Source organism: Sycon ciliatum, chromosome 1 (assembly GCF_964019385.1).
Source record: "Sycon ciliatum chromosome 1, ocSycCili1.1, whole genome shotgun sequence".
NCBI lineage: Eukaryota > Metazoa > Porifera > Calcarea > Leucosolenida > Sycettidae > Sycon > Sycon ciliatum.
The window spans coordinates 84,675,653-84,697,765 of NC_088643.1; the positions used below are offsets into that span (position 1 = coordinate 84,675,653).

The following is a 22,113-nucleotide window of genomic DNA, read 5'->3' on the forward strand; positions in this document are numbered from 1 at the left end:
ACGAGTATACTACAGACTCAGTACATGACGAGCAGAACTCTTCATCTATCTGATGTGCACATGCATGAGCTACACGACATTGTATTCATAGTAGTACTTTGATCAACTAAAACAGTGTAGAAACACCAGCAGCAGCAGCATCGGCCATTGTGCAATGCTGGATTATAAAAGGCAGTAGCAACAGCGCTGTGCTTCAGGTTCTCAGCACATGATTGCGGGCAGTGTTGAAGATAAAAGAATTGAAATAAAAATAGGAAGCACTTGCAGCACACTAAACCTATTATGAGTAAGAAATTGCAAATGCAGTAAGGGCTAAAGAGGATAAAACATGAATGACACATGAATAAAAAGTAGCATTTCAACACACACAAAAAAACCCACATGCAGTGGGCACTGTACAGCGATGAGGCAAAACAAGAGTGCACTGTATGTAGACAAGGCTATGGGAAAGATGAATCGAATGCAAACTAAAACTTCACGATCAACGTGTGCAATCAAACACACGGAACAAAACTAAGAAGACCCGAGCAGAAATCCTGCTGAGTTACACATAAAAGTTGCCTATGAATAAGAAATCAATATGGAAAATGAGAAGATGAGGGGGGGGGGGGGGGGGGGGGCAGGAAGCCAGTAAAAGGATATGAGTAGTGTAACCAGCATGCACAACAAAGGATGTCAGTCATAGAATAAATTACAGGTGTGCACGTGAAGCCTGCAAGTAGCAGTACCGGTAGACGTACACACGTGGTGCATCTACTCTCAAGGCGTGTTTAAAGGCCAACCCGAGCATGCACACCCAGTGTTCAAAGTGAATGATTTCCAGTGACATGTGTATGCAAGCTATACCAGAGTGAACTACTACGTCGAAGCAACTCTCTGTGCCTGTAAGTCACCTTCACCACCAGACTCTGCGAAGGCCTTGAAACGAGCCTCCAGTTGTGGACGGCAATGGCGAATGAGACCCTGAGCATGTGGACACAACACACACCAATCACAACAATCAGTCTACAGATCACTACAAACCACACTACAAGCCACAGCAGTGGCTAGCCAATGTCAATCTAAACATACAAGATAGTCCCCACAACTTTGCCTCGGCAATTGCAATCAGAACATACAAGATAGTCTCTGCCTGAGAGGAACACAAAAGACAAAGATACACACGGTGCAAAATCACACAGATGCACATGTTCTGCTAAAGTTCCTGCTTTTCAGGAAAGCCCTATAATCATAAGTACATGTGCGTGTATTCTGCTGTTGGATAATTAGAACATTCGGATAATCAGGAGTCTTGTTCTAGATCTTGGGCTTTGAATTTTAAACGGGATTTTACTGTACTAGTTTTGAATAGTTCTGATCACCAGCTCTCTGAAAGGCCCATATTCGGTGCTGCGAGGCAAAACAGAGCACAGTGTGTACGCTACCAGCAACCCGCTACCGCCTGAACACAAACTACAGTCCTGTAGTGCCTGCACGGATTTCTTGCGATTTATCTTTCGTTCCACGATTTTGTAATTTTGTGCATTTCTCAAGCTTCTGAGCGGCAACATTTTATTTACAGGATGTAGCCTTTATCATGGTGTCATTGTCGGCTACGTAGAGGACCATGCTACGCATAACCCTCGGAAAGTTGCGCAGATGTACCACTTCCTGCGAACTCTGCTACATGCTTATGTACCCTACCATATTTGTATACATGTGTATTGTTGTTGTTCCACCAAGTAACCTTTACGAGGATCTAGCTCTTGCATTGAAAGTCGGCTCAGGCTTTCTTCTTCTTGCTTTTCCACTTCTGGACTTCTAGCAGCAGTTTGTGGTTTGTCTCTGCACGTAGAATTCTTCCCTCGTTGGACTGTCTCCTTGCCATTTCCTGTGTGCAATATACCGATTCTCGCTGACTCGATACTGGGAGTTAATTAGTTAAAAGAACATTGTCTGCTGTACGCGTGATTAGAGGCGCGTTTCCAAACCCTCTAAATTGGTGACCCTGAACGTTCTTCAGTCTCCCGAGCCTTCGTCGAGTCTGTTTCACAATGTCTATACCGCTGGACGTTAGTTCATCGCCGTTATTCCAGCCAGCGCCCACCACCGGCAACACTCAGTCTGCTGCCACTAGTGCCGCCCCATCTGTGGTCCTGCAGACCCCGCTCCGTCGAGTGCCGCATTACTTGCCAGTCATCGTGCTGCATCGTGACCATCTACGGCCAGCGCTCTACTGGCTCCAACGAGTGCTGTGAGCCTCAAGCTGCCGCCTTTCTGGTCCAAGGACCCTGCCCTGTGGTTCGCACAGGTGGAGGCAGTTTTCACCACACGAGCCATTACACGGCAAACCACCCGTTTCGATTATGTCGTTGGCGACCTAGAGCCCGAGGTCGCTGTCGAGGTCCGCGACCTCATCCTGTCTCCACCGGCTCAACAGTGCTACGACGCGTTGAAGGCGACTCTGATCCGTCGCACGGAGACCTCCCAGCAGCAGCGTTTACGCCAGCTACTGATGCAGGAGGAGCTGGGCGACCGGACACCCAGCCAGCTGCTGCGCCGCATGCAGCAATTGTTGAGCAACGCACCAATGGATACAAGCTTACTTCGGGAGCTCTTCATTCAACGTTTGCCATCCGGCATCCAGATGGTGTTGGCCTCCTCGACCGCCACACTACCGCTGGCTCAAGTTGTGGAGATGTCGGACCGCATTATGGAGGTGTCTCCTCCCTCGGTCAGGCCAGCCACAGTTGCCAATATGCCGGCTTCCGCCCCAGTGCCTGCTGCCGCGGCTAGTGACGACATGAGCGAGTTGCGCGCACAAGTTGCTGCGCTCACTGCCGCCGTTGACCGCCTGCTACTGACTCTCTGGGCACTGCTATTCTACGTGACTTTCCTGAGTTGCTGCCACAGGCCAATGTAGCTCTGGGCCCTGTAAAGCACAGCATTCAGCATGTGATTACCACCCACGGCCCACCTCAGTTTGCTCGCCCCCGTCGTCTGTCACCAGACAAGCTCACAGCTACTCGCGCTGAGTTTGACGTCTTGCTCCAACAAGGTATCATCCAGCCTTCATCTAGTCCTTGGGCTTCTCCTCCGCACATGGTTCAGAAGAAGTCCGGAGACTGGCACCCCTGTGGCGATTATCGCGCCATGAACGCCGTCACTGAGCCTGATCGCTACCCGATTCCTCACCTTCACGATTTCGCCGCTAACCTTGCTGACTGCACGGTCTTCACCAAGCTCGACCTGGTCAAGGCATACCATCAAGTGCCCGTCCATCCTAACGACATCCCGAAAACTGCCATCACAACGCCATTCGGCCTGTTACACGGCAAACCACCCGTTTCGATTATGTCGTTGGCGACCTAGAGCCCGAGGTCGCTGTCGAGGTCCGCGACCTCATCCTGTCTCCACCGGCTCAACAGTGCTACGACGCGTTGAAGGCGACTCTGATCCGTCGCACGGAGACCTCCCAGCAGCAGCGTTTACGCCAGCTACTGATGCAGGAGGAGCTGGGCGACCGGACACCCAGCCAGCTGCTGCGCCGCATGCAGCAATTGTTGAGCAACGCACCAATGGATACAAGCTTACTTCGGGAGCTCTTCATTCAACGTTTGCCATCCGGCATCCAGATGGTGTTGGCCTCCTCGACCGCCACACTACCGCTGGCTCAAGTTGTGGAGATGTCGGACCGCATTATGGAGGTGTCTCCTCCCTCGGTCAGGCCAGCCACAGTTGCCAATATGCCGGCTTCCGCCCCAGTGCCTGCTGCCGCGGCTAGTGACGACATGAGCGAGTTGCGCGCACAAGTTGCTGCGCTCACTGCCGCCGTTGACCGCCTGCTACTGACTCTCTGGGCACTGCTATTCTACGTGACTTTCCTGAGTTGCTGCCACAGGCCAATGTAGCTCTGGGCCCTGTAAAGCACAGCATTCAGCATGTGATTACCACCCACGGCCCACCTCAGTTTGCTCGCCCCCGTCGTCTGTCACCAGACAAGCTCACAGCTACTCGCGCTGAGTTTGACGTCTTGCTCCAACAAGGTATCATCCAGCCTTCATCTAGTCCTTGGGCTTCTCCTCCGCACATGGTTCAGAAGAAGTCCGGAGACTGGCACCCCTGTGGCGATTATCGCGCCATGAACGCCGTCACTGAGCCTGATCGCTACCCGATTCCTCACCTTCACGATTTCGCCGCTAACCTTGCTGACTGCACGGTCTTCACCAAGCTCGACCTGGTCAAGGCATACCATCAAGTGCCCGTCCATCCTAACGACATCCCGAAAACTGCCATCACAACGCCATTCGGCCTGTTCGAGTACCTTCAGCTGCCATTCGGCCTGCGTGATGCTGCACAGAGTTTTCAGCGCTTCCTTGACCAAGTCCTCCGCGGTTTGCCGTTCATTTACGGCTACAGTGACAATCTCCTAATCGCCAGTCATTCTCTCGACGAACATCGTGTACATCTCCGTAAGTTATTTCAGCGTCTCTCAGAGCACGGGCTGTTCATTCAACCGCACAAGTGTGAGTTTGCCAAGTCGAGTCTCAACTTCCTAGGGCATCATGTCTCTCCAGCTGGCATCGCTCCGCTGCCCGATCGTGTTGCTGCTATTCAAGCCTTTGAGCAGCCTACCTCTGTTCGTCAACTCCGGAGGTTCCTCGGCTTTGTCAACTTCTACAGACGATTTGTCCCACACTGTGCAGCGCTGACTCAACCTCTCTGCTTGCTACTTCGCTCGGCCAAGCCCGCCAACGCTGCACTCAGCTTCTCTCCTGAGGCAATTTACGCCTTTCAGGCCACTAAGGACGCTGTAGCACAGGCGACGCTACTCATTCATCCTGTTGCTGATGCTCCCCTCAGCCTTGCCGTTGACGCATCGGATGTTGCCATTGGCGCCGTCCTCCAACAACAGGTACACGACACATGACAGCCCCTCCAACAACAGGTACACGACACATGACAGCCCCTAGCATTCTCCAGCCGTATGCTCCTAGCTCTCCCCTTTCTGCTGCTGCTAAACCATTTGTTCGGCACGTTAATTTTTCTGTTTAATGTTTTCTCGGCTTTTCCTTTTCCGTGTCTTTTCCCTTTCTTATCGTGTATCGCTCTTGCTTGTACACTGGCGGGGGAGTATCTGTAGTGCCTGAACTGATTTCTTGCGATTTATCTTTCGTTCCGCGATTTTGTAATTTTGTGCATTTCTCAAGCTTCTGAGCGGCAACATTTTATTTACAGGATGTAGCCTTTATCATGGTGTCATTGTCGGCTACGTAGAGTACCATGCTACGCATAACCCTCGGAACGTTGCGCAGATGTACCACTTCCTGCGAACTCTGCTACATGCTTACGTACCCTACCATATTTGTATACATGTGTTTTGTTGTTGTTCCACCAAGTAACCTTTACGAGGATCTAGCTCTTGCATTGAAAGTCGGCTCAGGCTTTCTTCTTCTTGCTTTTCCACTTCTGGACTTCTAGCAGTAGTTTGTGGTTTGTCTCTGCACGTAGAATTCTTCCCTCGTTGGACTGTCTCCTTGCCATTTCCTGTGTGCAACATACCGATTCTCGCTGACTCGATACTGGGAGTTAATTAGTTAAAAGAACATTGTCTGCTGTACGCGTGATTAGAGGCACGTTTCCAAACCCTCTGAAGTCCTTCTAAATGAAATCCCGTCGCATCACTCAAGTTTGCGCATTGCACCATTTCACAGCCCAGTGTATGCAGGTCTATGTCTACGCAACGCCTGGCACGTACTTCAGTGACACGACTGGATTTCATTGAGCAGCAGTGTACATACACACCAGGGGCGTAGGAAGCAGTTTGATATTGGTGCGGCGAAATTGTGAGAGGGGGGTCCGGGGGTCCTGCCCCGGGATTTTTTGGAAAATTAGGCCTAAAAGGCCATATTTTAATGCTACAGAATAATATGAGAAATAAGAATATGCATGCTGATGATACACCGCATTGTCGATGTAAAACATGGTACCTGTACAAGAGTCGACAAGCCATCAACAAGGTTGAAATGTAAAAAAAAATTCGAAAATTATTGGTCCGGCAACCGCCGGGCCTGCCGGACCGGTTTCTACGCCCATGCACACAGCAAGTAACTCTCACCTGGACAGGCCATGCAGCTGCATCGCCCAATGCACAGATGGTGTGACCTTCAATCTGCTTGCTCAGTTCCTACACACATACAGCAAGGAAGTAGTCAACAAAACAATGCACAAAGGCACGTAAACACCCACCCATACACCCACGCACAAAAGTAAATGGTGCTGAGTTACATGGCAGGATGGTTCTATAAACAACCCAACACCCACTACAGTACTCTGAACATCGTGATCGTGTACAGGACAGTGATATACTGCAAGTACCAGTACATGCATTGTACCCATGACCAAAACTCCCTGTCCTGTTTACAATGCAATGATCCATCCAGTCCAGTTCAAATGCAGGAGACAACTAGAAACTAACCCACATCATGTCTATCTCATCAGGACGAGCATTGCCGCTTGCTACAGACCAACAAAACACAATGAAACAACAGCACAACAAAACAATCATATCCTTGTGCAGTAGCACACTGATAGCCATGTGCATCCATACATCCAAGCAGACAGACACACATCCAGACAGACACATATACAGACCAGCAGATATAACGTCATGTAACGTTACATAGACAAACATATGCACACATGCGGACAACAGGTCACGCTGTACTAGGGATAGCACATCAAAGTCATAATCGAGGACAGCAAGAAGGTACAAGCTGTGACGCTTTTAAACTAAAGCCTCCTCAACTAAAGGTTTAGACTGAGGAGAGTCAGTCATGGTGTTGTGCGTGTGTGTGCGTGCGTGCGCGCGCGAGCGCGCGTGTGTGCGTGTGTGTGTGGTGCTGGGGGCAGGGGTAAATGCAGTTGGATCCCGGGACGGATACCCTGATGCCGTCAATCCTTTTTCTGCACCTTGTCCTCACCCACTTACTGAGGTGTGGTGAGCCCATAAGTGGGATCATTTTCAAGTCCACGCAGAGTTTTGGGGATTTCAGGGGGTGTCGGCCGTTGGGCGGTTCAATAGTCATCTTTCCAAGATTCCTTTTGAGCCTCTCTCCCCTCTCCCGGGGAGACCCAAGTGACCAGTTTTGGCTGTGAGCAACAGGTACAAGTACAAGTGTGTGGTGTGTGCACAGGCATGTGTGTAAGCGACCATGAGTGTGCGTGTACCAAGCACATCAACAGCAAAAAGAGTACTACTACTACTACTACTACACGATATGTATGGGGCCAGTATACTTAGCTGTTCCACGTACTAAAGCGCTTCATCATCTTGTTAAGCCATCCAACTCCTTCCCGACATGGCGTACACTGCAGCAGCACAGAAACACAGAGTGTGAATGTCTCTCATTTCTCATATCTTTCTCATGATTATTCATGTGTTGCGTTATTACATTCCCTGGCACGGCTGTTGCGCTGTACAGGTTAGGGTGCAAACAAATATGGTGTCATGATTTTGCCGTTTTTGGAATATTTGAACAGGATTTTCAATTTTTTCATGCTGCAGCATGGATCACCTCAAGGTTCCCCTTCGTTTCGAGAAACCCACAGTGTTACTTCGCACCGGTTTCGACTATACAGTGTAGTAGCGATTTCTGACATCCCTACGCGCACAGCTTTCCGTCGACACGTCACTTTCCTTCCTCCGTCAAGCATTCACGGAATGGCATGTGTTCCCTTCTTGACATTGCGAGGTAGGATCTGTCCTTTCTTCGTGAAGCAAACTGGGCCCCAAGCAAAGCGTTGTTGATTTTTTGGGAGGTAAGTAATGAAATATCGCGAGAGTCTGGGTCCCAAACAACTAAGGAAAAACAAATTCGATCCTGTGCGGGACAAGGAAACAATTGTTCGGCGGCTTTGAAATGTGTGCGTTTTACTTGTACCAGAGCCAACATGGACACTCACGCCACCATTCTTGAGTCAGTATGCCGAGTTGGAGGCAGGCGATTTGACAAGTGCAGCCATACAACGCGGTACAGTGTTGAAACTTATTCTGACCAGTTGAAAAGTGTATTCAACATTGACACATCTGAGGACAAGTCCGACACGCACCCAAAACACATTTGCTCATTATGTGAACGTGTTATTGCAAGATGCACCTCAGGTTCCATGCAGTGTGGTGGTGGCTGTGGTGATCCGTTTTGTTGCTGGCAATTAAGGCCGATATGAATGTGCCCTGGAGCCAAGTAAGAAAGTTAAATCAGTGGTTGAGGGCAAGCGGCTTACACCTGGAGTCTGAGCGGACAGCAAGTGCATTTATTGCAGACAACGTGCCAAAACACACATGCTATGAAGTACCCATGGCATGCTATGAAGTACCCATGGCATGCTATGAAGTACCCATGGCATGCTATGAAGTACCCATGGCATGCTATGAAGTACCCATGGCATGCTATGAAGTACCCATGGCATGCTATGAAGTACCCATGGCATGCTATGAAGTACCCATGGCATGCTATGAAGTACCCATGGCATGCTATGAAGTACCCATGGCATGCTATGAAGTACCCATGGCATGCTATGAAGTACCCATGGCATGCTATGAAGTACCCATGGCATGCTATGAAGTACCCATGGCATGCTATGAAGTACCCATGGCATGCTATGAAGTACCCATGGCATGCTATGAAGTACCCATGGCATGCTATGAAGTACCCATGGCATGCTATGAAGTACCCATGGCATGCTATGAAGTACCCATGGCATGCTATGAAGTACCCATGGCCACAGAGGGGTCCAGGGGTGATATCGTCATGGCCAAGGTGGTGTACTTTCCAGATCTTGTTGGAGTTGTTATGCATTATCTTGAACTGTACAATGCCGCTAAGCAGCTGACCTGGCGCATTGGTAAAATTCCAGCAACAGGGGTTCGGATTAAACTGGGCAGCCATGGTGGCAACTCGTTCAAGTTTGTCATGCAGGTGGCCAATCTTGAACACCCAAATTCTGTGCACAACACCATTCCCGGTAGTGTATTCGAAGCCGTCGACACGCCTGCAAACACTGAGACAGCACTGGGAAGATACAGAGAGCAGATAGTGCAGCTGCAGCAGACGCAATGGACCGGCCGACGACTCCGGGCATTTTTCTTTGGCGACTACGGCTTTCAAACCAAGTGTTACAGGCTGTCTGGTTCAAGTGATGTTCGCCCGTGTATACACTGTCTCTGCCCTAAGAAGAGCATGGACACAGAGCCAACAAGCCACCCTGATGCTGATGCAGAGCCAAGGACACTGAGCACACTTGCCTCGGACCATAAAAGGTTTGTTGCTGCAGGGTCTGTGCACTCCCAAGTCACAAAATTCAGCAACGCACTTCGGCCTGTCATTCTTCCGGTTGCTTTGGAAGATGTCATAATCCCAACACTTCATGGGGGGGGGGGGGGGTCCTGCATCAACAGCTGCAGTTCGTCATGCTTTATGTACAGACCGGTGGCGATCATGTACAGGCAGTTGCAACGTATGTACAGCAGACCTGGCAACAGACGGAAGCCAAACGCCAGCAACTACCTACACGCCATGAGTGTAAAAAGTAGATATAGCTAAGAAGAAAGCTGAGAAGTCGTTGGTCAGTCCCTGTGCACCTGCTATTGAGAAGGTACTGCAAGACATCCCCAGGCAGGCCTATCACAGCGGCTCGTTTGTGGGTAAGCACATCAACAGCGCCCTGAAGCCAGCTGTACTGACATCTCTTGTTTCCGCTCCGACCACACACATTGCAGCACGGTGCAATTCGACTAATCTGGTGGAAAAGGCTGAAGCAGTACAGCAGCGTTACAGGGAGCTGTCCGTTGGCTACAGTAAATGTCGGGCGCTCTTCAACCATTGTGAAGCTATGTCTGATGAGCAGATGGAGCAACTTTAGGTTGCTGTTGAAGAATTCATGCGATGCTGCCAGAAAGAGATTGTGGGAAGTGATCTCGGCAAGATAACACCTAAGCTGCATCTCTTGGAATCCCACACTGTGTCAGCTATCAAATGGCTACGTGTTGGACTGGCTTACTGGCAGAACATGGCAGTGAGAGCATTCATGCCAGGCTCAACATTTTCCACGGGAGCTACGACGCCATGCCAGACAAGCTACAGCGCCTGGAGGCCATCTGCAAGCAACAGCTGGTGAATTCTCTCCCCCAGCACTCAGTTGTTCTCCGCGCAGCAGCCACCGGGAGGAAATAACTGCATCCGCCATCCCAGCTCGGCATGGTGAGTGCGATTTGTCCAAGTACGTATCTTTCTTTCCAACCACTTGGTATTCTCCATCATTTTGTAATTCCTCGAGTCGAAGCACTTAGCAATTTTGAGTGAAAGCGAAATAGATTCGACCTAAATCAATCCGCGTCTGCGTTGTTTTTCTGGCCAGGCTCTTTCATCTTCACTCTGATTCACCCGTCTATCTAGTTCTCTCATTCATCGGCAGTTTGCGTAGCGGTTGTAGCTCTGACGCGGGTGCCATCGTAAGGAAACTCTAAACAACACAGGTAATCACTGCTGTCTTGTACAGTTCAGTTCTGTAGTTCTGTTTGCAGGTCGGTTTGCAGGTCGAAGACAACTCCCTTTTCAAATGCAGACCAAGTCGCCTTGGAGGGTGCGCGCGATTTTCGCCCGTTTCGTACTTGTAACCACAGTCTTTGTGTAATCGAAATGTATTTGTGCAATTCCGCGCGTATTAGGTAATTCCGCGGGGAAAACCGCGTACAATGCCATATTATAATCTGGTGCACGTGAAACAGGGGTGCTGGATTCATCACTCGATGGATTGTTTTCTTTCCCCGCCCTCATAAGGTGCAGTCAAAACGTACATGTACTCGATGGCTCTGCCCCCTGTGCCGAAACGGCTGGCTGCATCATGAAACTGGTTGGCCATTTCTGACACAGCAGCCACGCCAAAGAAACCTTGCTAGCCATGCAAGTACACTCACACAGCGAGGCTAAATGTGTGTAACCTAGTTGCTATGACAACCCCCCCCCCCCTGTCTTCAATAGTAACCATGTTGGGTGTGGATCAAAACATATAAAAGAACACATCTCTAATAGTAGTAGTACGTGCCCGAATGATGTGATGGGTATTACCAAGAGTACATAACACCCAAGAGCGTGCAACTGCCTGCACAGCCTCTATACAGTGCTGCGACGGCAGAATTGTTCAAAAGGTTACGCTGGCAAACTGTTTGAAGCGACCACAAGAGAGTTGAACCCAAAGCAAGGTTGCGTACAACCCTGCATCTATCATGCACAGGGTGCAAATAATGTGTACGGGTGTGTACGGGCTCGGCACGTGATGTGAAGTTAGCTGGAGTTGCACACTCTTGGGGGTTATATACTCTTGGTATTTACTGGGTTACACGTCCCTGGACCCACCCTACTTTTTTTCCTTACCCGTGCACAATCTTTGTGTGTTTCTACACTGTTTTCAGGTGTCCTAGTTGGAGTGTTTTTACAAGTCAATATTACGCTGTGCACCGGAGTAAAGTGTAAGCAGCTTATGGATGAGATTGGGTTCCATGGAGCTCCACTGTAGACTAGACCTTACCTGGCCACAGCTCTCGTGTTTGTAAAACTCAATGAGACGAGCAATGCAGTGAACTATGTCCACCTAGGGGACACAACCAGATACGCACACAGACACATAGACACACACACACACACACACACACACACACACACACACACACACACACACACACACACACACAAACACACACACACACACACACAGTAAGCAACTCCTCGGCGTTCTTTGTGGTGCGGTGAAGTGAGCTAAATATTCCTGATGGCGGACTCCGACACAGATTCTTATTACAAAATTACGGGAGAAAAGCCTGAATTAGTTTCAATAAAAAAACACCATTCAAAACACATGTATGCACACTGGACAAGTTTCATGCACAAATGAACTTCAAGTCAATTTGATTTCTTTTGTGACTTTCTGCAGGTAACATTCGGTCAGGAAACGAGAAAAGAATACGTTTGGCTGTACACTGTACCTGATTATTCATAACAATGACTGCTGCAGTTCCCAGACCAGACTGAACAGCAACAAGTGCATCAAAGTCCATCAAAACATCTTCACAGGCTCTGAAAAAAGAACAAGCACACAAACATGCACACACACACACACACACACACACACACACACACACATACGCACGCGCGCACACACGCGTGCACACACACAAGGGCAGAGAGCAATACTCAAGATTTCTAAGAATCCTCATACAGGTCCACGTGTCCTGAGCTGGTTGAAGTATGGTTTGCCATTGCCCGGTTTACATGATAGGCATCAAGACATCCTCTGAGTGAGGAAACGTGTTGTCAAGAGACCAACCGACTTCAGCTACCAACTGGTTTGTAGGACGTTTTATTTTTTGTCACCAAAGGTGTTGACTCACTACTACGCCCTACTGGTTACTAAAGCAAAGCAAGAGAGAGAGAGAGAGAGAGAGAGAGAGAGAGAGAGAGAGAGAGAGAGAGAGAGAGAGAGAGAGAGAGAGAGAGAGAGAGAGAGAGAGAGAGAGAGAGAGAGAGAGAGAGAGAGACAGAGAGAGACAGAGAGAGAGAGACAGAGAGAGACAGAGAGAGTTGACGCTAGCAAACACTAAGTGGATACATGGACATGCAATTCACTGGCATACTTGCGTGGCAGAAGTGGTACAGACGATCCACCAGGGATGATAGCTTGCAAGTTATCCCAGCCACCTAACCATAGTAACATAGGATAGAACAAGACAAAATTTCAACTAGCTGCCGACGGCATAGTCTAAGCTCTACAACTAACGCTAGAAAGACCCTTGCCGTCCCCCGTATGTCCACACGTGCGGCGTGCACGTGCACGCACACACACACACACACACACACACACACACGTGCGTATGCACACGGACAACAGCTGTTTTAAAGTCATGTGCATGCAGGCAAAGGGTTAAGTACTCACCAATGACACCACCGCAGTGCCGCTCAATCAGTTCTTTGAGAGGAATGGACATCTCTTCTTCCACGGTACATGGCTGATTGACGTGCCCTGAGATGCAGAACAGCTGCGTGAAGAGTTAGCACAATGACCACCATGCAGGAAAAAAGCACAAACACATACACTCACTCACAAGTCATGGCAGAAAATCACATAAGAAATATCCAGACATGCTAACAGAATGCCTTAGTAACAGCTGACATGGAGCATGTCAGATCCGCACGATTATCAGCATTTCTCTTTCTGAAGGATTTACTTGAAGGATTTAAAAACACCACACGCAATCAAAACAGGCAATACACGCAACAAACAATCAACGAGTTTAGAAACCCCATGAAAAGTGTGAAGTAAAGAGATAAGGGCATGGCGTGTGTACCAATGCTTGAACTTAGTGATAGTCTCTTACCTTAGTGCCTGTATTACGGGGTCGACCAAAGGAAGCAAACCAACTGCCTCCTCGCCGACAGATTGTCTACAGCAGGTGTGAACGGACAGGAGAAAGGCAAAAGACAAGTTAAAACAAGGCTATATACACACGCAAAGTGCACAGCAGCTAGAGTGCCACATGAGAAGTACAGCACTTCGAGAAACGCACAAGTAAGTTAACCGGTTCCGCATCACCATCACATGAAGTGTTCCGAAACACTCACTTTACACTGCGCTCCAATGGGCCGACACTACGCCCAGTGTACTTTTAGGGAGATGCAAATCTCACAAGTGAGTCAGGGGAGAGTGGGTAGGACTCAGCCAAGCGTGCATTTGCCCTCTGAACCCCATAGACTACATTCGCGTGACCCACCTGCCAAGTAAGATAACATCCAATTGGTCATTGGATTTGCATACTGTACAAGAGGAAGCATTTGTTGGGAATGGAATTTCGTCTTTTCGTCCAAAGAGTTTTAGGCCTAGATAAGTGCAGGCCTAAAGTTGATACATTTTTGGTCCATGGACAACATTTCAACCAGACAAACTCCCCGGGAGCTTGTCTGGTTGAAATGGTGTACCCTTCCTTTGGAGTTGGACAAAATTATTCTCTGATTAAATGCTCTGCTTCTACAGCAGCTCTTTGCAAACAAATTGGTTATTGTTTGTCCACTGAATAAACATGAGCAACAGCTCACTTACTGGTGCAACAGCAACTGTTTCCACATTGGCCACCGTTGTCGGGCAGCCAAACACACCTGGAATATACAAACACACCCACCCGCACACACACACACACACACACACACACACGCACACGCACACGCACACGCACACGCACACGCACACGCACACGCACGCACGCACGCACGCACACACACACACACACACACACACACACACACACACACACACACATGCACATAGTTATTTGCAAAGACACTGCATGCCGACTACTTGTAGTGCGCTAGTAAACTGTAGACCAGAGCCTGTGCAGTGCAACTCTACACCTGTACTGTAGTAGGGTTTACAGAGACTTCAGAGTCACAATCACACTCCAGCTTGCACAAGGACATCCCGTAGGATGAACTGGATCGATGCAGAAGTAACCACAATTGTGGTAGAGTCCAAAACGAAGAAGAACACGAGGTGAGAGTATTAACTGTTAGTCAAAAAGTGGAGCTGTTTCATGGCAATCTGAAACACATAAATACGTGCTTAACTTAGACACAAACACAGCAGAACATACCGACATCCGCGGGGAACGGTGGCTTCAGACGAGGCTTGCCCTGCTTTCCTTCCAAGCTCTCGATGAGTGCCTGTAGTGGAAACCCACAGTGTAGACATACACCAGTGCACAGATGTATGAACACATGCACACACACACACGTGTATGCACACACACACACGTATACACACACACACACACACACGTGTATGCACACACGCACGCGTGCGCGCGCACACATATGTTCCTATTCCCCATTGCCTCGAAATGGCCACATTGTCTCTCCAATGAAAGAGAGAGCCGGCTAGGGAGTGCAAGAACAGCAAAGACGGTTCATGCTGCTCTTTCTACGAAGCGTCTATTGCATTGATTGCCACACTTCTCCCTCCTCTCCCCTCTCCTTTCTCTCTGCCTCTCTCCCTCCCCCCCCCCCCCCCCCCCCCCCTTCTCTCTCCCTCTCACAAACTCCTAGAAACATGCAGAGTTTGATTACAATCTGCAAACACTCAGCAGCATGATAAGTAGAACACAATGCATGTTCCACACTAACAACGTACCGTTTCTTCTCCGCAGATATAAGCACCAGCACCGCGGTGCATGTAGATATCAAAGTCATAGCCACTGCCACAAGCATTCTTGCCAATCAAACCAGCGGCATACGCCTGTTCACATGACACAATTGAAACATATAAGAATGACGCAACACAACGAGCTGGACCTGGCAGACACGTAAAGAACCCAAAGCCACACGCACATGCACTTGTGCCTGCATAAATCCACGCACGTGCACTTGTGCCTGCATAAATCCACGCACATGCACTTGTGCCTGCATAAATCCACGCACATGCACTTGTGCCTGCATAAATCCACGCACATGCACTTGCGCCTGCATAAATCCACGCACATGCACTTGTCTTGTGCCTGCATAAATCTACGCACATGCACTTGTGCCTGCATAAATCCACGCACATGCACTTGTGCCTGCATAAATCCACGCACATGCACTTGTGCCTGCATAAATCCACGCACATGCAAATGCACAGCGTTTACTTCAAGTACATGCATTTGCAGGCATGCTTGAGAGGCATGGTTCTAAAAGTCACAGAAACAACTGCCCTGGGGCTACAGTGGGAAAAGACGTAAACACACAACTCTCAGCACATGTTACTACCGGTGCTAGGCAAACAGCATTTAAAAAAAAAAAGCATCGGACAGGGTATAATCGTGTGACAACAACTAATCCTCACCTCCTGAATAGCAACTTGCATATTACTGGCCTCATTGTAGAACTCTCCACGAATATAGATGTACGCTGCAAGCAACACAGCACAAGACATCGTACAGTGGAACCTCAGAATTCCAACCACCTTTCGGACCGCGCAGAGTGGTCTGATTTGTGAAAAATTATCATCTTGTAAGCGCGCTTTGACGGAGGAAAGTTCGGGATCGAGCAAGAGGGATCAGATTGGTGAGGTGGTCGGAAAGTGAGGCTCCACCGTATAGTCAATAGCACACGCAGTGAGCATGGATCAATCTGTACCGGGTCCGTTGCCAGCGGAATAATGTGCACTGGCGTACAATGCGCACATCCTATTCGACCAAAATTCCGTCCCTTCAAAGTCCACTCGTATAGCATACACTTCACATTGGGAGTATGGTATAGTGTGCATCCAGGATTCTACAGCCAAACAGTGCAGCCACGTTGTCCACCATGCACAGGCAATACCGGCACACCAAGCTGCGTTATGGTGATGTACAATGCACTGCACATAAGTCATAACCAGCAGCCCGGTTTAGGAACACATATGTACAGCAAAGGACAACAGGATGACAGCTGCAGGTTTGCTTGTGTACTGTGGATGCATTTGAGCAAGAATTGAGCAAGCTACGGCACTTCTCAGTGAGAGCATGCTTGGGTATATGTGTGTGCATCGCATAGGCGATAAATACGAGTGAGTTCAGCCTGCACCTACCTGCTCGTGCTCCCATTGCACGGCCAGCCACCAGGCAACCTTCCACCAACTTGTGAGGGTCATGGCGCATGATTTCACGATCCTTGCAGGTTCCTGGCTCGCCCTCATCAGCATTCACTACCAGGTACTTTGGCCTGTCACAAACCCGCACACAAAGATTGGCACACAGAGGTGTAAGAAATACGAATCATATTATTACATTGGGATAAGCTTCCAGGAGAGAGAGAGAGAGAGAGAGAGAGAGAGAGAGAGAGAGAGAGAGAGAGAGAGAGAGAGAGAGAGAGAGAGAGAGAGAGAGAGAGAGAGAGAGAGAGAGAGAGAAGAGAAAGAGAGAGAGAGAAAGAGAGAGAGAGAGTGAGAGAGAGAGAGTGAGAGAGGGAGAGAGAGAGAGAGAGAGAGAGAATGAGGGAGAGAGGGAAATGGGGCAGAAAATCCAGGAGACGATGCAGACAGAAGGTGAGGCAGGGATACATGAAACACTGCGGCCAGTCTCGGCATATTTTAGGACAATCTCTCGGTTTTCTGATCAAGATGTCAGCAAGACGAACATATGGACCGACAAGCAGCAGATGTCTATTTACTACTGAAGCACTTCAGTATTAGATCACCACGCACACAACTCAATTCTCTGCCACACTAAGTTACTTGTGTGTGTTGTGATGCGACCTGCATGGACAGGGCCAATAGGCAATACAACCTGTAGATATCGAATGCTGGGGGGGGGGGGGGGGCAGCAAGGGGGCCAGAAAGGCCAGAGAACCTGCTTTGTGTCCAAATCTGATTGCAATACTGTAAAATCGGGAATTTTCGATGGTATAATAATGTTTGGTATTTCCCAAAACTGGCAACGGCTCGGTAGCTTGGAAATTTCGGGAAACCAGTTTTCCGTACTGCAGCCGGCATGCATATTTTCGGTGCGTTGTATTTTAGGTAAAACATTGTCGGCACCGAAGTTACTGAAAATACAACACCACCGAAAATGTCTGCTTTTACAGTAGCCCAAGAGAAAACCAAAGAACGGTAATTCAATTTGACTAGCTGGGATCGCCGTCAGGTTGCTTGGAGCAAACAGCTTAGAATTGGCCGATGCGAATACAAGTAGAAATTGTCATCAACGTACTCCGTAGAGAAGTGACTGAATGGTAAAGTTTGATGGAGCAAGGGTGAATACTCTGCTGTGTACATCTACACTTCTACAGGCATCATTTCTTGGATATTGGGGACTTGAAGGTTGCGTTCACAGGCCCACAACTTGCGAGCCCCACAGAATGCTAGGTTTGAAACACTGTGCAGCAGTGAACATGAAGAGTAGCAGGTATGTGCAATGCAGCAGTGCAAACACACACACACGCACGCACGCATGCACGCACACACGCACACACACACACACACCAACCTGCCATCATCCGTAGGCTTGATCATGAAGCTCCACTTCAGCCCGGATGGAAATCCTACATAGGGTAAAGCAGATCAGTGCGAGACAGGATATGCCTCGCGTAACCAATGCCAGTCAACAATGAAATGTGAATGAGCAGAGTACGATCATGACTCATAGTCATACAGGACGGGGGGGGGGGGGGGGCGGGCAAAGGAAAAAAAAGGAGAGGTGCAATAGATGCATGTACAGATCAGAAGCGGCATAAGGTTCGAGGAGAGTTTAAACGGCCATCATGGATGTTGCCATTGCTTTCATTCCCGGAGAAGCCCAATGGTAAGGTAAAAACTTACCTGCACCTCCACGACCTCGAAGGCCAGAATCCTTGACCTCCTTTAGAATCCACTCATGACCCTTCAGCAGTATCTCTTTGGTCTTGTACCAGTCACCCTACATGAAAGCAACCACAAATGTGCAGAACACATAGCAATGGGGAAAAAATGATACAGGTTTAACCAATAAAACACAAGCAGCACACACAGAAATGGCACGTGTAGATGTGCTGTGTATGTGTGTGTGTGTGTGTGTGTGTGTGTGTGTGTGTGTGTGTGTGTGTGTGTGTGTGTGTGTGTGTGTGTGTGTGTGTGTGTGTGTGTGTGTGAGAGAGAGAGAGAGAGAGAGAGAGAATGTGTGTGTGTATGTGTGTGTGTGTGTGTGTGTGTGTGTGTGTGTGTGTGTGTGTGTGTGTGTGTGTGTGTGTGTGTGTGTGTGTGTGTGTGTGTGTGTGTGTGTGTGTGTGTGTGTGTGTGTGTGTGTGTGTGTGTGTGTGTGTGTAACCGTCTCCCTAAACAGTTGCTGTCTGGATGGCTTGACGCTCCCCGACCAGCTCAGGGACCTCGTCTTCGGTGGAAGGACAGAATACAGTCAGACATGAAACTGTGCCAAATTGATGAATGGTGTACTCTGGCCCAGGATCGTCAGCAATGGAGAGATGCGTACCGCGCTCGTGTGCAGCGTCCTGCCCCGGTACCGCTCTCTTGCTTGGTATGTAAACGGACATTCAAGAGAAAATCTGGACTCGGACGACACAAATGTTCTACTGATCGGCAGCTGCCTGTAGCGGAACAGCCGGACGCACGTCAATGCCATGCCTGCCTTCGGTGGTTCCGAAGTGCCGGTGGACTTGCTGTGCACAAGTGCACGACACCCGCGCTGGCATCACCGCCCACACCCCAGCGCATACCAATCACCAGCCATCCGTGTTGCAACCAGCACTGCGCCACCTGTGATCGCTGTTTTAAATCTGCTCCTGGCTTTAGGGGACACAATTGCAATCGTGGACGACGTCGTGGCGGAGCGGCGTCCTAGTGGCAGTGCTGACTTCTCTCGAACCCTCTCTTCTACTCTCCCCTGTCTCGGGGGCGGCGTGGCCAAGCATTTGGCAGTTGTACACCAGGCCAGGTGTGTGTGTGTGTGTGTGTGTGTGTGTGTGAATGCCGGTGTGCAAATTGATTTGAATAACAGCTTGACCTACTCGTGACATGGCGCCCTTCAACTTCCAGTCATGCCTTCCATACAGATTAGTGAAGATCCTATCCGAGTCCTATGGAAAAACACAAAACAAGCAAAGAGAGCATGTCAAGTTAAAACAGAAACGTACGTGGCACTGGGCAATGAAAAACTGTACGGTGTCAGTACGCGATCAATTTTTATTAGGGCTGAAACGATCGTGGATGTTCACCTATCGATTACTCTCTAGCTTAACGATCGAGTAATCGATTATTATCTTAAGCAAATAGCGTCAGAATTTTGTGCAAAAATTATCCAGTTTCCAAAAGCTAGGCCTTCATAATACCAAAAATCTGCATTAGTGACAGAGTAGCTCCAAAACATGACAATTTTGAAGTCAATTTAACCTCGGAATATGCACCATGCCCCTGGCAGCTGCATACCCACAGCGGAAACTGATTCAAACTTCACAAAACGAGGGTTTTCAGTACTTTTTGGACTCAAAATTCCTAACGAGTAATCTATAACGTAACGATTACTTGATTGATAAGGAATTATCGATCACTTACCGAGTAATTGGTATAATCGTTTCAGCCCTAATTTTTATTTTATTTTATTGTCCATAGGACCATAGACTCATGCAGCCATTTACACATTACCCGTAACTTGCTCTCCTCCTCCCAACGATCTTTCTGCTGCGAACACAGCTTTTCATTTCATCAAATTTTCAGGCATAGCCCATCCCCAGGGTGAAAAACTGAAAATCAAACAACTGAATGACAACAGGCACAGTACACTGACTGGGAGAGACATTGTGCTCTTTTGTGATTCATGTAACTTACTTGGGAATGCCTTGCGTAATAATACTCGTATCACGTCTTGATGATGGTCATGGCTTGGCCCTGAGGTGCATGTGTGTGTGTGTGTGTGTATGTGTGTCCCATATGGTGCAGTGGTATGTGCAGTCGATTTCCAATCGAGAGGTTGCGGGTTCCCGACGATTATGGTCACACACGTCTTTCTTCTCTTTCTCGGACTCTTCCTGACTTTTCTTTCATTCTCCTGGGTGGTTACCAACAGCCAGTGTATGCCGGAGTATGTGGTGTGGTGTGTGTAAAAAAATATAATATAAAAATTATAAAAAATTAAAAATAGGGATTCACTGGCCAGAAAAAGTCACTTCAAACAGCTGTGTGGTGGATACCAGGCTAAAAATAGTGGCGGTCAATTCATCAGCCTTGCAAGCTGTTGAATGGTGTAATCCCAGCACAAGTTGCTATGTCAAACATGGCTGTTCGCTATCATCGCTTCCGCGATGGGCATGTCTGAGGTCTGAGGTGTGTGTAGAGATTCACTGGCCAGAAAAAGCCACTTAATAGCTGTGTGGTGAAGACCAGGCTGAATAGTGGCGGTCAATTCTTCAGCCTTGCAAGCTATTGAATAGTGCAATCCTAGCACAAGTTGCTATGGCTTCTGCTATAGCATCGCTATCATCGCCTCTAGCGATGGGCGTCAAATGATCAAAATGGTGTGCGCGCGCACGCTCGCGTGAGCGTGTGTGCATGCGAATGTCTGAGGTGTGTGCATGTGTGTGCGTGTGTGTGTGCGCACTGGTACCTTGAAGTGAAATTGGAGCTCTGCTATCATTGCTATAAGAGAAAATCTGTGGGTGCACATCCAGTGCATTTGCAGATTTGCGTGCTTCTCTTCCGACGGGCGTATACATGGTACATGGTGTGTGTGTGTGTGTGTGTGTGTGTGTGTGTGTGTGTGTGTGTGTGTGTGTGTATGCGTGTGTGCGTGTGTGCGTGGCGGTGTACTACGATGTGTAGGAGACATTGAATGATATGGAATATAAATTTAGTTTTTGCTCCAGGCAGCAATTTATATCCAGTAACACTGTGTATGATAGCTACATGGGTTGTACATAAGCATGTTTCGGTTGCACTTCTCTGGTCGTGCCCACTTCGCACTGCTTGCCAGCGTGACCTTAAAAAAATTTTTGTTCAGCCTTGCCATGTGATGGGTAAAGTCCATTACTTACTTTTAATCCACCGTATGTCCGCGTGGGCTACATGGATAACATGACAATGATACAAAGCCATTTAGACATGCCTCCCACAGCACTACTGTTCACCAACTCAGTATCACAGTTCCTACCTCAGAATCTGAACTCATGAGCCGAGCAGACGATCTGAAGAGGCCTGGGCTACGGCGAAAATAGGCAGCCAGTGCCATTTTCGTCTTCACTTGGTGTCTATCCTGTAAAGATGGTCTGCAAGCAACGACGATGTACGAAGAAGAAATCAAACTGGGCAAAATGTAACTCGGAACAACATGAACAAAGCTTGGCATGCCATGGATGGGCCATGCATGGGGTGTTGTTCGAAAAGCTACCGTACAGCGTCGGGTCGGTACGCATGATATCACTGCGAGTCGAGTAGGCTAGGCCGATGACGCTGATCGCGAATCACAGCGTAGCTAGCAAAAAAATTGCGCAGCCGCTAGCCGCAGCCTACTGCTGCCTAGCCTGGGCGGCGCTAGCGCATGCATCTGCCAAGCGCCAGTACGACTACGAGTCGTAGATACGTGCAGTGCAG

General features: G+C 48.8%; 1 protein-coding gene across 1 annotated transcript; it reads right to left on the reverse strand.

Annotated features, from left to right (window-relative positions):
* Positions 1-65: 65 nt before the first annotated feature.
* On the reverse strand, positions 66-21,896 carry LOC135805993 (NADH dehydrogenase [ubiquinone] flavoprotein 1, mitochondrial-like). Its single transcript, XM_065320115.1, has 19 exons — positions 21,674-21,896; positions 21,558-21,584; positions 19,539-19,607; positions 18,358-18,454; positions 18,026-18,080; positions 16,630-16,763; positions 15,904-15,968; positions 15,214-15,318; positions 14,678-14,747; positions 14,131-14,186; positions 13,412-13,477; positions 12,970-13,072; positions 12,671-12,734; positions 12,023-12,113; positions 11,569-11,631; positions 7,296-7,350; positions 6,458-6,498; positions 6,098-6,166; positions 66-963 (listed from the first exon to the last, which is right to left on the reverse strand). The coding sequence occupies exons 1-19, from the start codon at positions 21,866-21,868 to the stop codon at positions 859-861; spliced, it is 1,530 nt and encodes a 509-aa protein (XP_065176187.1). The 5' UTR covers positions 21,869-21,896; the 3' UTR covers positions 66-858.
* Positions 21,897-22,113: the final 217 nt, after the last annotated feature.